At 47.1% G+C, this 14,388-nt stretch overlaps 1 protein-coding gene across 4 annotated transcripts in view; it reads right to left on the bottom strand.

The window, feature by feature from the left end:
- LOC147027710 (repulsive guidance molecule A-like) overlaps positions 1–14,388 on the bottom strand; it is a 164,369-nt gene that overhangs the window by 128,890 nt on the left and 21,091 nt on the right. For 2 of the 4 annotated variants that reach the window (XM_085877259.1, XM_085877260.1), the window contains exon 3: positions 3,721–3,777. The exons of 1 other annotated variant lie outside the window; for it this stretch is intronic. In XM_085877259.1, coding sequence (XP_085733385.1) covers positions 3,721–3,747 — 27 coding nt within the window. In that variant the 5' untranslated portion in view covers positions 3,748–3,777. The remainder of the gene's footprint in view (positions 1–3,720; positions 3,778–14,388) is intronic. One more of the 4 variants, XM_085877261.1, reaches the window with a different exon arrangement.

Here is a 14,388-nt window from a genome sequence, read left to right as displayed (position 1 = left end):
CACGAGAAGTGACGGCACTTCCCCAAGCTCAGTGGTTGTGTCCGTCTCATCTAACAGTCTTGTGTTGTGTCTCGTGTATTCGTCTATGTCCATGTGTGTGATATCTGTGTGGTAGCTCCATTACTAACCTTAGATCCTGTAAAAAAAAAAAGGAAGAAAATAAATTGAATGAAATACCCCCTTCACCACAAAAGCTGGTACATGAAATTGAGCAAGAATGGACAATGATAATGACAAAGTGGCAAACAAGAGGAGCAACTGGAAGAAGCAGAGATTATATGAAGAGATAAAAGTGAATAAATTACCAACGTTCAAACACCCCAGAATTCAGGGAAGAGGAAAAAAATCAAAAAATTAAATAAATAAATTGGTACCATGTTGAGGGAGGCCTTCAGTCTGTAGTTGGCTGAAATAGACTAGTCAAGAGGTTTCATCTTCACACAGATAAAAATAAAAGTACAAAAGTTTAACTTACCTGTAACTCTCTCCCTGTAACACTCCTCTCTCTCCAAATCAGACGTAGAGAAGGGCTAAAACACTTAAGCGTATCAAGACAAACATTTATTCCCCACTCTCATCAATCGTGTCTGTCCAAAAGATTCAATCAACGTTTCAGGTGTTTGTGCAGCCAGGTTGAAAAGGAAGCTTTGCATTTAACTTGAAGAGCCAGACGTGTGCACATGTGCACAATATGACAAACCGGCAACTTTTAACAACAAAAAAAAAACAAACAACAACACTTGAACCATAATAAGGAAATGCTAAAGATCTTTGGAGAGATACTGATTGGAAGAAGGCAAACATTGCTGCGAATAATTACATCCCCATCGGTATTCTGGAAACCAATACAAAAATTGTTGTGCAGCGCCAACGCGATGACAGTACAAACAAGAACAGTACTCGGTTGAGCGCATACCTCTAACAGGCTGATCAGTTTACGTTTTGAATCCCACAGACATGTCGAACCTGCTTGTTCTTGTAACCTACCCAACTCATAATCCAGCCACAACTCTGAGATATCACGTTAAGTATCATTTTTGGTCCATCACTGGAGAGGAAAATAAAATAAAATAAAATAAAATGTATAAAACTAGAACGGGCACTCAGTAGAGCACATACCTTCGCCAACGCCACATTTTGCCCCCCCCTCCCCAGAAACCGTTGATTGTGAGGGTATTTAATCCCATACCACATCTGCCATCTCATATGTGTTATGATGGCTTAAAAACATTAAATTTCCTGCTGTTTGACACTGATTCACATACATTGTACAATTTCTGTATGAACTCCCTGACCTTTTTGGGTGTCGGTGTCAAGTCAATCTGATGACAACTGGTCACATTATAAGAAATCAAATACTACACATCACAGGATGGGGAATTGAATTCTAAACATTTTGAATCTACTTACATGCAAATTGTATAAGAATTGACCGCGTTATGATAATAAAGGTCGTTGACCCCCCTGACCTTTGACCCAAACCGCTAACAAACGTAATGACGTCATTGTGTCATATCGGATATCACAAGATTGGGAATTGAATTCACAACATTTTGGTGTTTGTTGCATGCAAATTGGATAAAAATTGACCGCACTATGGCAAAATTACGATTTTGACCTTTTCATGACCTCAACCTTGACCTTTGTACTCTTAGTTTTGTAATTGGTATTAGAGTGTGGGGAACAGAACAGTCAACATTTTGGTGTTGGTTTCATGCAAATCGGATAAGAATTGACCGTGTTATGACTAAAACCGCACCTTTTGCAATGTCGTGACCCCCCTGACCTTTGACTCCCAACCGCTAATAAGAGTTATTACGTCATTGTGTCATGTCACATATCACAAGATGGGGCATTGAATTCTGAACATTTTGGCATTAGTTGCATGCAAATTGGATACAAATTGACCACGCTATGGTAAAAAGACGATTTTGACCTTTTCATGACATTGACCTTGACCTTTGACCCGATCGCTCCCAAAATCGAATCAAATGGTCCTCGGATAATAACCAATCATCCCACCAAATTTGCTGCGATTCAGTTCAATACTTTTGGAGTTATGCGAATAACAAACAAACAAACAAACACCCATATTCACAAATAAATAAATAAATAAATAAACAGCGATCAAAACATAACCTTCGCAACAAAGTTTGCGAAGGTAACTACCTGCTTGATATGACCAAATTTGGTATGACGCATCAGGACAAAGATCTCGTTGGGTTGTGCTCCTCATGCGGATGCACCCCCAATAAAATGGGTAAAAGGAGAGTTTTACCCCAAATATTGGTGTTTTATTCAAAAAATTTCTCAGAAACTGCCAGACAGACCCAGACCTAACTCACACGAGGCATCGGGACAATGCCCTAATCATAAGTTGTGCTCCTCATGGCCATATCTCTCCAGGAAAGGAGGCCATGGACTCCCTCACTGAAACCTCATTTTCACGAAAACATCTCCACAACTACCTGAGCGATACAGACCAAATTTGGTACAATGCATCAAGACAGGAAGGTCTCATGGGGTTGGGCTCCTTATCCGGATCCACCCCAAAAGAGGCTAAAAAGGGGGATTTCACCTCAAATTCAAGTAATACATTTTTTTATATTCTCAAAAACCACTTCAGAAAGGGGGGGGGTGGGGGCATGGCCCCTTCCCCCTAATCCCTCATTTTCATCCCGACTGTTGGGGAAATAACAGTCAGTCCCCTACGGGGCTATTTTTATGTTTAAAGACTTGTGATTAGGTTTTGATCCGCATTAGATAATCGCTCTTTGGTGATTGACGACTAACTTTAAATGGGTGATTAGTGCATGATTAACGATTCTACAAGCATCTAACTCTTAAATGCCTTTTGTAAATTCGGCTCGACAAGTTTCATAAAGCTAAATAAAGCCGGGAATAAAGTTGCATGTCATGGCAAAATATGACCTAGAGTCATGGAGTATCAATACGAATCTTCAGACTCATTCCTCTTTATGGGTGTCATGAATTGTTGTTTAGCGGTTGTTAGAATTGCCTAATTTAAAAAGGATGTGGAGTGAGAGGGGAAGGAGGGAGAAGAGGAGGTGACACCAAGGATCTGAACAGGAAAATAAAGATTTTGACCTTTTCATGACCTCGACCTTGACCTTTGTACTCTTAATTTTGTAATTGGTATTAGAGTGTGGGGAACAGAACAGTCAACATTTTGGTGTTGGTTTCATGCAAATCGGATAAGAATTGACCGTGTTAAGACTAAAACTGCACATTTTGCAATGTCGTGACCCCCCCCCCCTGACCTTTGACTCCCAACCGCTAATAAGGGTTATTACGTCATTGTGTCATATCACAAGATGGGGCATTGAATTCTGAACATTTTGGCATTAGTTGCATGCAAATTGGATACAAATTGACCACACGATGGTAAAAAGACGATTTTGACCTTTTCATGACCTTGACCTTGGCCTTTGACCAGATCGCTCCCAAAATCTAATCAAATGGTCCTCGGAAAATAACCAATCATCCCACCAAATTTGCTGCGGTTCAATTCAATACTTTTGGAGTTATGCGCATAACAAACAAACAAACACACATATTCACAAATAAATAAATAAATAAATAAATAAATACACAGCGATCAAAACATAACCTTCGCAACAAAGTTTGCGAAGGTAATAAAAAATCCAGTACCAGATCCAGATCCACATCTTCACCAAAATATAAACAATTTTTCCTTACCACACACACCTGTCCACCAAGTTTCATCCAAATCGGTCCATAACTTTTTGAGACATCCTGTTCACAGACAAACAGACAAACAAATGGGTGAAAACACAACATCCGCCCACCTTCGGTAGCGAAGGCAATAAGAATCTGACTCATTCATGGGATGCATGCATTTTTCAGTGAGAAATACGTTAAAAGTATTCAATGAGAGAGACACAGACAGAGACAGAGAGACAGAGACAGAGAGATAATTTTTTTTTGCACCAAGCTTAAAGCCTTCTTGGCACTAAAAACAGGTTAACGCCCTGTCACACCTTGACGTTTTAGCTCGCGTATGCCAAGGTATCAAAATGTATGTAAAACATTGGCGTACGCTGAACTATTGATGTTTTTTTTCCAGTTTTGGACGTATTCATAACGAGTTGGACGTATGCATAACGTATTAGTAACACGCATAGCGTTTCGATAACATATAGATAGCTAATATCAACGAATGTTAAACGTGTTGTCAGCGTTCACAACGTATGCCCAACGATAGTCGAACGTATGCCTAGCGCGGCAGCGTATCGCCGACGATCACGTGGCGTAGGCTATGAATAGGCTGCGGATCGACGATTCAAATCATAACGGCACGAGACATCGAAGTGTCAAGCCGCTGTCACACCTTGACGTTTTAGCCAGCGTATGCCGACGTATGAAAAATTTGCCGAATATGCTGGCACACGTCGAATATGTTATGGGTAAGTTTTGTATACTGTTACTGGCTGGGGAGTCGGCCGCCAACCGACGCTCTGAATGGAGCCGCAAGTCGAGTCGGCCCGACCGATCGCCCGGAATATAGATCGCCGCCCGGATAACTCCGAGTGACGGGTCCTTGTACAAGAACCGAAATACGCCAATCGGCAGATCACGTGGGGTAGGGTCGATTGCCAATCCTCAATGTACCTAAATACCCATGTCATCCAACTACCAGGGTATTCCACCCTCGACGGAACTCGTACGGAGTCAAACCGCCGAGACGAGCTTGTCCGTGCGCGATTCCGAGCGGCATAATCGCCGAGAACCGTCGGTCCAAATGTCCCCCTATTATGGCAAACCAACGGCTTTCTAACTCCCAACACACGAAATGTTCAGTCAATGAGGGAATGGACGAAACGAGCAGGTTTACATTCACACAAGGACATTTATTATAATGAAACACGTATGCAATTAAATAAGGCAAAACATGGATGCAATTCTCCAAGCAACAAAAGCACGACAAAAGAACTACAACAGTCTACTTATTATATACAGTCATTTACACTTAACAGCAGTTCCTACTTATTAGATGGGCCCACGGACGCACGCACGCACGCACGCACACACACACACAAGAAACGGTGGCTGAGGTCTTTAATAACGAGCTCCAGCTTGGAGGACAGGTGAGCTGAAACCCAGAGCTTGACTCGAACCTTTCCACCTCGTGTGGTCTTCAACTTTTCCGGACCCAGGCTCCAGCGAGAGCGAGCTGGATCCAATCGCCGCGATCCTTCCCGAGCTCCCGCGAATCCTCCCGCGCTTCTCAACACGTGTCGGTGATACAAGGCGCCGAACCTTCCTGTCGATCGTCGCTTCCCCGAAGATCCAACTTCAAGAAGAGGCCGATGCATCGCACCAAGGCGGGAAACAAAATGGAGAACAAAAAGCTCCACGAACCAAGAAGAAGAGGAAGGAGAGGAAGAAGAGGAAGAGGCCTCCACTCGCAGCTCGAGCCGAACAACTCGCTCAAGTTCCTTCCAAAACAAAGCAGCAGCTGAAGCAAAAAGCTTACTCCTCCCACGGGACTCAGCACACGAACTCTGCACACGGGACTCAGAACGGGACTCTTCACGAACTCTGCACACGGGACTCCCACGAACTCAGCCCTACCAGGGGACTCCCCCACGAACAAAGAAAGGGTCTCCTCTTTATCCTTTATACCCTCTCCCCCGCACCCGGCGTGACTCATGCCCTCATGATCCACCCCCCCCAAACACGGGTGGGAGGGAGTTGTTGACATCACCGCAGGTTTCTTCTTCCTCTTCGCAGAAGAGGGGGAAGGGACATCTCCATTGTTCGTTCCCTAACTATTAAATCGATCCGCAGCGCATCTAATCGATTTCTGAACATTTAAACAATGAAAGGTGAGCTATCGAGGGAACATGCACTTATCGACATAGCTGACTAAGGGAACCTGTATGTTGTGTGCAATCGAATTCCAAATTCGTAACACTACCCCCTCCCCTTTTTACAGACTCGTCCCGAGTCGTCAAATTTTCGTGTGACCAGCATGTGTAAGATTTCCCCAAGAACGTTCTACCTTCGGATTCCTGAGTGCGACATTTCTTTATATGTGTCCCAAAAATAAATAACATAATGCGCTGCGTAACTAACTAAACAAACTCTCACAGACTCATTCGGACAACTGAACTAAAATTGCCGGCGCTAAAACAAACATGCAGGTGAGGTTCCACGTATTTACAATTTTAACTTATCCATTGCATTACATTAACCATGGCCCAGGACTTGTGATCTGTGAAAGGGAAAAAGGTAAAAGTCATTTCAAAGTTTCTTGGTGCAGGGGAATGGATGGAGATGGTCGCAAAACACAAAAAATGGACTGGATGCACAGGCTGCCTGCAGGGCAGTCCTCACAAAACTGGATGGTCCTGGCGTGCATGGTGATGGATGGACACAGGGGCAAACGCAAACAAGGGCTAGCAGGTATGGGGTAATGGCAGAGGCAGGCAACTAGGCATGGCAAGGTAAGCCCATGCAGAACAGGCAGCTGCAGCACAACAGGCCGGCAGGTGAAGCTGGCCAGCCTCTGGTGTGGTTCCATCAGGTCTGGAGGGAGTGCGGTAGTGCCGGCCGCTCTGAAGTCGGGCTCGGACCTAGCCTACTGTCTCCCCCCACTCTATCGCCTTTGCCTGTCTCTGTCCATACCCACTCCATCAATTTGCCACACAACACAACAAAATTTAGCCCCTCTTTATTTTTATTTCCCTTTGCAATTGTTTCCCTAACCCCCTTTATTGTCTTTGTCCGGCTAACCTATCCTGTCAACCTAGCCTACTCCCAACCCCTACGTTCCCTCTCTGGAGGGGAATAGGGAGAGACTAGCGTCCTGTCTCGAGGCCCAACAAAGCCTGAGAATGGCCTCCTCATAGTTCAGCGATCTACCAAGGTGAGTCCAGCGGCCTACAACGAGCGAAGGGATGGATGTTGCAAAGGGGTACATCTCCTATCTACCCTAACATTCATTAACCTGAAACTACCCCGGGGCTATCCAAAAACGCCTCACACTTTAAAACTATCGGTTCTAAAAACCATGATTCCCGTCGCCTGTGTTGGTGTCCATTATAAATTTGGGCCTTGCCATCAAATTTTCATACGTGCCCTCGCACAATTTCCTGGCTGGGCAGCGTGGCTCAACTGGCAGGAACTCCCACTCTGCCAAACTCTAACCATGGCACCCCCAGGCCCGCTGGCTGTCTCCGAGCCTAGCTGCTCCCTACAACGCGGGGGGTTGCCCTCTCTGGCATTGCCCCCGTCCGATGCCTACATGGCGTGTTGATGCCCCGGGTCCCTTTCCGAGGGTCGCCCGTGCCCACTACACTGCCCCCGTGGCATTCTGGCGCTACGGGTCCCGTTTGACGGGTCGCCCATGCCCACTACACTATCCCGGCCCCTATTGGGCCCTTGGTCTACTCTGGCTGACTAGTCCAGTGCCCACTAAACAAATACTCAACTTTCCACAGCCACGCTCCCAGCCGGTCCATAAACTCTTGCACCCCTCCAAACGGGTTCCGTGCCTTCTCTCGACACCAACAACAAAACGATCTCCTGTTAGTAAATTTGAATAACCAACTAGCTAACATTAAACTGACCCCAGGGTCACTTGGGTGGGAATCACTCCTCCCCCCAACCAGTCACTCGCACCATGCATACCACATTCGCTCCACGCACACACTTGGGCCCACTGTCCCACACTCATTCCTCACACACTTTCCATTTCGCAACTCACACCAACACTCCACACTGCCATCCTTCTAACTAAATCCCCTGACTAACTCGTGCTCCCTAGTTATCCCTTAAAACTCATGCACGTTCCATTTACTCTACGTAGCTAAGCTACGTCTCCACTACACATTTCCAGTCTGTCCGTATCTCCAAAAATCCAAAAATTCCATTTCCTAAATCTAAACTAAAATCCCTCTAACTAATCCATTCCACGGGCTCCATGAGGTACAACCCATGTCCCCATGAAGCCGGTCTCACTAACTCTAACCCATCCTCCTAACTCGTACTTCCTGTGCCCCCAAACAAGGGGGACTTCCACCCCTTGCCTGGGAATCCTGTTCACCCAAAGCGAGGCTTGCTTTTCTCAAATCTTTTTTTTTCATAATGTGCACCACCAGCGCGGCAGTTCACAGCCGCGCTCTTTTTCCGTGATGTCATGGCAGCTGCTTGCGCCCCGCGCACCTCGTCCCTCTTGGACGGTACCGTCCAGCAGGAATTCCCTTCTGCCGGATTCCAAACACACGTGCAGCCATGACGTCACTCTGCGCATCTCAAAGCAAGCCCCGTGTTTCGAGGGGTTCCCCACACGAACATATGTGCTCTGCTCGTCGGAGCTTTACAAACACGCTCGCGTGGAGAACCCATCCGGTCCAAATTCCGAATCCAGCCTAGTTTCTGTCCGTCCGCGGGATCGGTTAACATCCACCGCTGGCGTTTCCGGACCGGGTTTCACCTGCGCAGCCGCGCACGTGGCGGCCTTGTGCGTAGCACAGCACGGACCCCACGCTCGCTGCTGTGCAAACCCGGCATGGTTCTCAATTCAGTTACGGTCGCTACTCGGCCCTTGTCCTTCATCTGGTCCCGTCATCGTCGCCGTTCAACGCACACACTCCTGCGTGCCACGACGCTGACACACTCCACCATGACACTCGGACACGGGGATGCGGTTGCATTCTCCCGCATACAAACTGTCATCTCCCTCACGTACAGTGACCTCACACACGCTGTCTCTCTCACACACACGGTTCCTGTCACACACGGTGTTTCATCCACACACGGTGCTTCACCCACACACGGTGCTTCACCCACACACGGTGCTTCACCCACACCATGCGTGCTTTCTTGCACGCATTTCGGCACACTCGCAAACACACATTTCGACACCACACACACCGGAACAACCACGCTGGGAATTAGCACCACCTCAAGGGGTCCCGGGGTTTCCATAACCCCCAAGCTCCGCGTGCACCCATTCACAGCACTCGCCCCCTCTCCCTCGCAAGGCTCGACCAGACTCACCTCATCGCGATCCGCCTCAAGGGGGCACATTTCCTCCCTTCGTTCCTGAAGGAGGCTATCCTGCTGCTTGCATCGGGTCCCAACACATTCCTCAAGCTCAACCCCATTGTCCCTCACTACCTCCATGTGTGTGTGTTCATCCTTTGTGTCGTCCACTTCACTCCCTCTCTCCTCTATCTCCCGTGTCTCTGTTATTTCTATTCCCTGCGTCTCCGTCGTTGTCACCGCTACCTCCTTTATTATTTCCTTTTCTTCCTCGCTCCATTTTCCTTCCCATTTGAGTCGTTCTGCCTCTCTGAGCCTCTTTTGTTGTTCATTTTCTTTCTGGAGCTTTTCCATCTCCGTGGACTCAAATTTTGCTGTTTCCTTGAGTTGATCAATTTCAAACTCATATTGTTTTTGTTTTCTACCCCACCGTTCCTCTCGTTCTTCCTTCTCCAATCTCATCGTTTCTTTCAATTGGCTTAGTTCTTTTTCTCGTTTCGTTCGTTGTTCGTTCTCCATCTCCTCGCACTCCAGCCTCGCCTTTTCTTTCAATTGGTCCACCTCAAATTCATGTTCTTTTTGTTTTCTATTCCACTGTTCCTCCCGTTCTTCCTTCTCCAATCTCGTTGTTTCCTTCAATCGACTGATTTCTCCTTCCTGCTTCATTCCCTGCTCCTTCACTTTCTCCTCGTACTCCAACCTATTTTTTTCCTTCTGTCGTTCAGTTTCAAATTCATACCCTTTTTGTTTTCTATCCCACTTTCTCTCTCGTTCCTCATTCTGCAATCTTGTTATTTCCTTCAATTGACTGATTTCTTTCTCCTGTCTCATTCGTTCTTCTTTCATTACTCTTTCCTGCATCTCATTCTGTAATCTGGCCTTCGCTTCCAGCTGTTCGATCTGTACAGTGTGGTTCCTTGACGGTTCATTCTTTCTTTCAACGTCCTCAGTTCATTTTGTAATCCTCTCTCTTTGTTTTGCTGTTTCAGCATCTCAGAAGCTTTCCTTTCTAATTCGGTTTTCATCTCTACACCTCTTTCACATTCTTTCTTCCTCATTTCATCCATTTCACCGAATTCCTTGCTAATTTTGACCCAATTCTCTCCTCTTTTACCTCCTGTTTGAGGCTTTCTCTTTTCCGATCGCCTATTCTTACCTCTTCCTTCAGTTGTTCCAATTCCACATCGTGTTTCCGTTTTTCCTTTTCCAGTTTCGTTTTCCATTCTTCTTCTAAGTTCTTTCTATCCTGGGAGTTACTAATTTGCTCCTCTTTTCTTTTCTTCAGTTCGCTCTCCTTTTGTAACAAAAACCCACGCAACCGATCTACTTCCGTCGTTTCCCTATGTAGTTCCTCGACTGTACTGGCCAATTCCTCCTCCAGCCCCCGAACCCGCTCCTGTGCCTCGTCCAATTGTTGTGACTCCCCATGAACACAATCGTCCTGAACCTCGTCTGCGCGCCGCCGTATCTCATCCAATTTACTGGCAAACGAATGTAATTCCTCGACATATTTATCGCCACACTTCCGCTGCCCCAAGGCATAAGACACTCGTTCATGAAGTTCGGCCATGTACGCGTCGTCGCCCTTCCTCGCCTGCCATGCCCCCGTGGTTTGAACCGGTGGACGGAAGCACTTCCGCCGTGCCGCGCGGTTCGTAGCGCTATTAATAGCGGCCCGCTCACGCCTCGTGCCGCGCTGAGGTGTGGCCGCGCCGCCATCTTGCGACTCCGTTTTTGGTTGTCGGTAATGTTCCTGCACAGGCCGGTCCTACTGACGACAATCCGTAGTACGGTTATAATAAAACGAACCGTCCCGGGCCATGGATTCTATTAACTCTACATCCACCTCACTACCCACCTGGCTCAGCTCACCTTGGCTGAACATTTTACGTGCTGGGAATAAAATTTATAAAACGCTCGTAATTTGGGGACATGGGGGGGGGGGTTTCCTCCGTATACCCCTGATCCGACTCCGTTAATTTTTCTACGGAGGCGGAGGGGGCCGAATCGCACTCCTGACAACCAATTGTAACTGGCCGGGGGGTCGGCGCCAACCGACCGCTCTGAACGGAGCCGCAAGTCAAGTCGGCCCGACCGATCGCCCGGAATATAGATCGCCTCGCGGATAACTCCGAGCGACGGGTCCTTGTACAAGAACCGAAATACGCCAATCGGCAGATCACGTGGGGTAGGGTCGATTGCCAATCTTCAATGTACCTAAATACCCACGTGATCCAACTACCGGGGTATTCCACCCTCGACGGAACTCGTACGGAACAAACCGCCGAGGCGAGCTTGTCCGTGCGCGATTCCGAGCGGCGTAATCACCGAGAACCATCGGTCCAAATGTCCCCCTTTTACGGCAAACCAATGGCTTTCTAACTCCCAACACACGAAATGTGTTCAGTCAGTGAGGGAATGGACGTAACGAGCAGGTTTACATTCACACAAGGACATTCATTATAATGAAACACGTATGCAATTAAATAAGGCACAACACGTATGCAATTATACCAGCAATAAAAGCACGACAAAAGAACTACAACAGTCTACTTATTATATACAGTCATTTACACTTAACAGCAGTTCCTACTTATTGGATGGGCCCACGGACACACGTACGCACACACAAGAAACGGTGGCTGAGGCCTTTAATCACGAGCTCCAGCTCGGAGGACAGGTGAGCTGAAACTCAGAGCTTGACTCGAACCTTTCCACCTCGTGTGGTCTTCAACTTGTCCGGACCCAGGCTCCAGCGAGAGCGAGCTGGATCCAATCGCCGCGATCCTTCCCGAGCTCCCGCGATTCCTCCCGCGCTTCTCAACACGTGCCGGTGAGACGAGGTGCCAATCCTTCCTGTCGATCGTCGCTTCCCCGAGGATCCAACTCCAAGAAGAGGCCGATGCGTCGCACCAAGCCGGGAAACAAAATGGAGAACAAAAAGCTCCACGAACCAAGAAGAAGAAGAAGCACAGGAAGAAGAGGAAGAAGCCTCCACTCGCAGCTCGAGCCAAACAACTCGCTCAAGTTCCTTCCAAAACAAAGCAGCAGCCGAAGCAAAAAGCTTACTCCTCCCACGGGACTCAGCACACGGGACTCAGAACGGGACTCTTCACGATCTCTGCCACGGGACTCGCACGAACTCAGCCCAACCACGGGACTCCCCCACAAACAAAGAAAGGGTCTCCTCTTTATCCTTTGCACCCCCTCCCCCGCACTCGGCGTGACTCATGCCCTCGTGATCCACCCCCCCGCTCAACCACGGGTGGGAGGGAGTTGTTGACGTCACCGCAGGGTTCTTCTTCCTCTTCGCAGAAGAGGGGGAAGGGACGTCTCCATTGTTCGTTCCCGAACTATTAAATCGATCCGCAGCGCATCTAATCGATTTCTGAACATTTAAACAATGAAAGGTGAGCTATCGAGGGAACATGCACTTATCGACATAGCTGACTAAGGGAACCTGTATGTTGTGTGCAATTGAATTCCAAATTCGTAACAATACGTTAAGAGCACGCTGAAGCACGCTGACATACGTCATAGTACGCCGAGTACGTCGACAAATTTTCAGCATGTTGAAAATTTTTCGAAGTATGCCAGCGTATGACTCACACGTTCTGCATACGCTGGCCATAAGTTGTAAGCACGTTATGCGATCGTTGACACACGTTACTTGTAAGTTACTCATAAGTCGAAACACGTCAAGGTAATGTTTTGCATACCCGAAACTTATTTCTAACCTATGAGTAACGTGTTGTAGGCACGTTACCTGATCGTTGACACACGTTACTTATAAGTTACTGATGAGTCGAAACACGTCGAGGTAATGTTTAGCGTCAGTGTTCCAGACTGCATGGTTTTTTGTTTTGTTTTTTTTCTTCGGTATGACTGTGATGTTGACACTTCGATTTCTAGTGCGGTTATGATTTAAATCGTTGAGCGGCAGCCTATTAATTATATTACATTATAACCACACTAGAAATCGAAGTGTCAACATCACCGTCATGCCGAAGGAAAAAAAAACCAAAAAAAAAAAACCAGGGAGTCTGGAACACTGATGCTAAACATTACCTCCACGCGTTTCGACTTATGAGTAACTCACAAGTAACGTGTGTCGACGCGTGTCAACGATCGCATAACGTGCCTGCAACTTATGGCCAGCGTATGCAGAACGTGTGAGTCATACGCTGGCATTCGTCGAAAAATTTCAAGCATGTTAAAATTTTTCGACGAGCTTGGCGTACTACGACGCATGCCAGCATGCTATTAACGTATACAAAACTTACCCATAACGTATTCGACGTGTGCCAGCGTTTTAGACAATTTTTTCATACGTCGGCATATGCTGGCTAAAACGTCAAGGTGTGACAGGGCCTTTATCACCATCTTTTACACCATAAACTCGTAACCCTTTTCCACCTCCACCACTTCTAACTACCCTTAGGTTACAACACGATATAATAAGAAAAAATAAATAATTACTGAAGCACTTTACATGACAAAGCTCCGGGTAGCATCATTTGCTGGGGGTGCAGCTGTGTCACTGATGCAGTAGAGGAGGAATTCGTGAAATTTCGGACTAAAAATAATTAATATAGCTGTCTAGCTCAAGGGAGAAGTGAATTCTTACAAAAAAAAATTATAAGGCTCATTTTCCAGGATCTGGATGGGTTTGAGGGTAGAGTCGCCGCAGCTGAAACCTGAATCCTATCCAAGTTCTTCCTGACGACTTCATCTTTGCTTTTTGCTTCTTCAGATTCCTTCTGAGGACTCCAATGCACTGTTGGGTCTTTCGTTTGATTTGTTCATGGTGCCAGTGATAGCTCACTTAGGCCTAAGTCACATTTGCCACGGCGACCGTGGGGTCTACAAAATCTACGGCCACTAGCAATTATAGGGCGGATGCAGTATTTCCACGGTCACACAATGCAGCAGTCACGTGTTTTTATTTTTCGGGGAGCCACACGGCGTATTTATAAATTGTGGAGACCGAAAACGTGGGGGTGCCATACGGTCTTTGATTTGATGTCGCACAGTGACCTTAGGGCGTTCCTGCGGCGGCCATAGAATTTTCAAGGCAGACACAAGGTGCCCACAAGGCGACCGCAGGGGGACTGCAGGGGGGCCCTAAGGCAAACGTGCGGCCAGACGGACGGTAACGAGTGGGTTGTTTTTTATTTTTATTTTTACCAGTTCTTTTGTTTCGGCTTGTCGAATTGCTACGGCGAACGTAGAAATGAAAAAAGTTATAAGTCCGCGTTATAATTCCACGGCGACCCCTATGGCCTGTAAAAGATAGCCAAAAGGCGTAGGGCCACTCTGAGGCCACCGCAGAAACTCTGCGGCCGCCGCACGTTT

This window comes from Eptatretus burgeri, chromosome 4 (assembly GCF_056783735.1).
Source record: "Eptatretus burgeri isolate ZD-2024b chromosome 4, Ebu_testis_v1, whole genome shotgun sequence".
Taxonomy (NCBI): Eukaryota; Metazoa; Chordata; class Myxini; order Myxiniformes; family Myxinidae; genus Eptatretus; species Eptatretus burgeri.
Note: the sequence above shows the minus strand (reverse complement) of the source record. Positions and strands in the feature narration are given on the sequence as shown.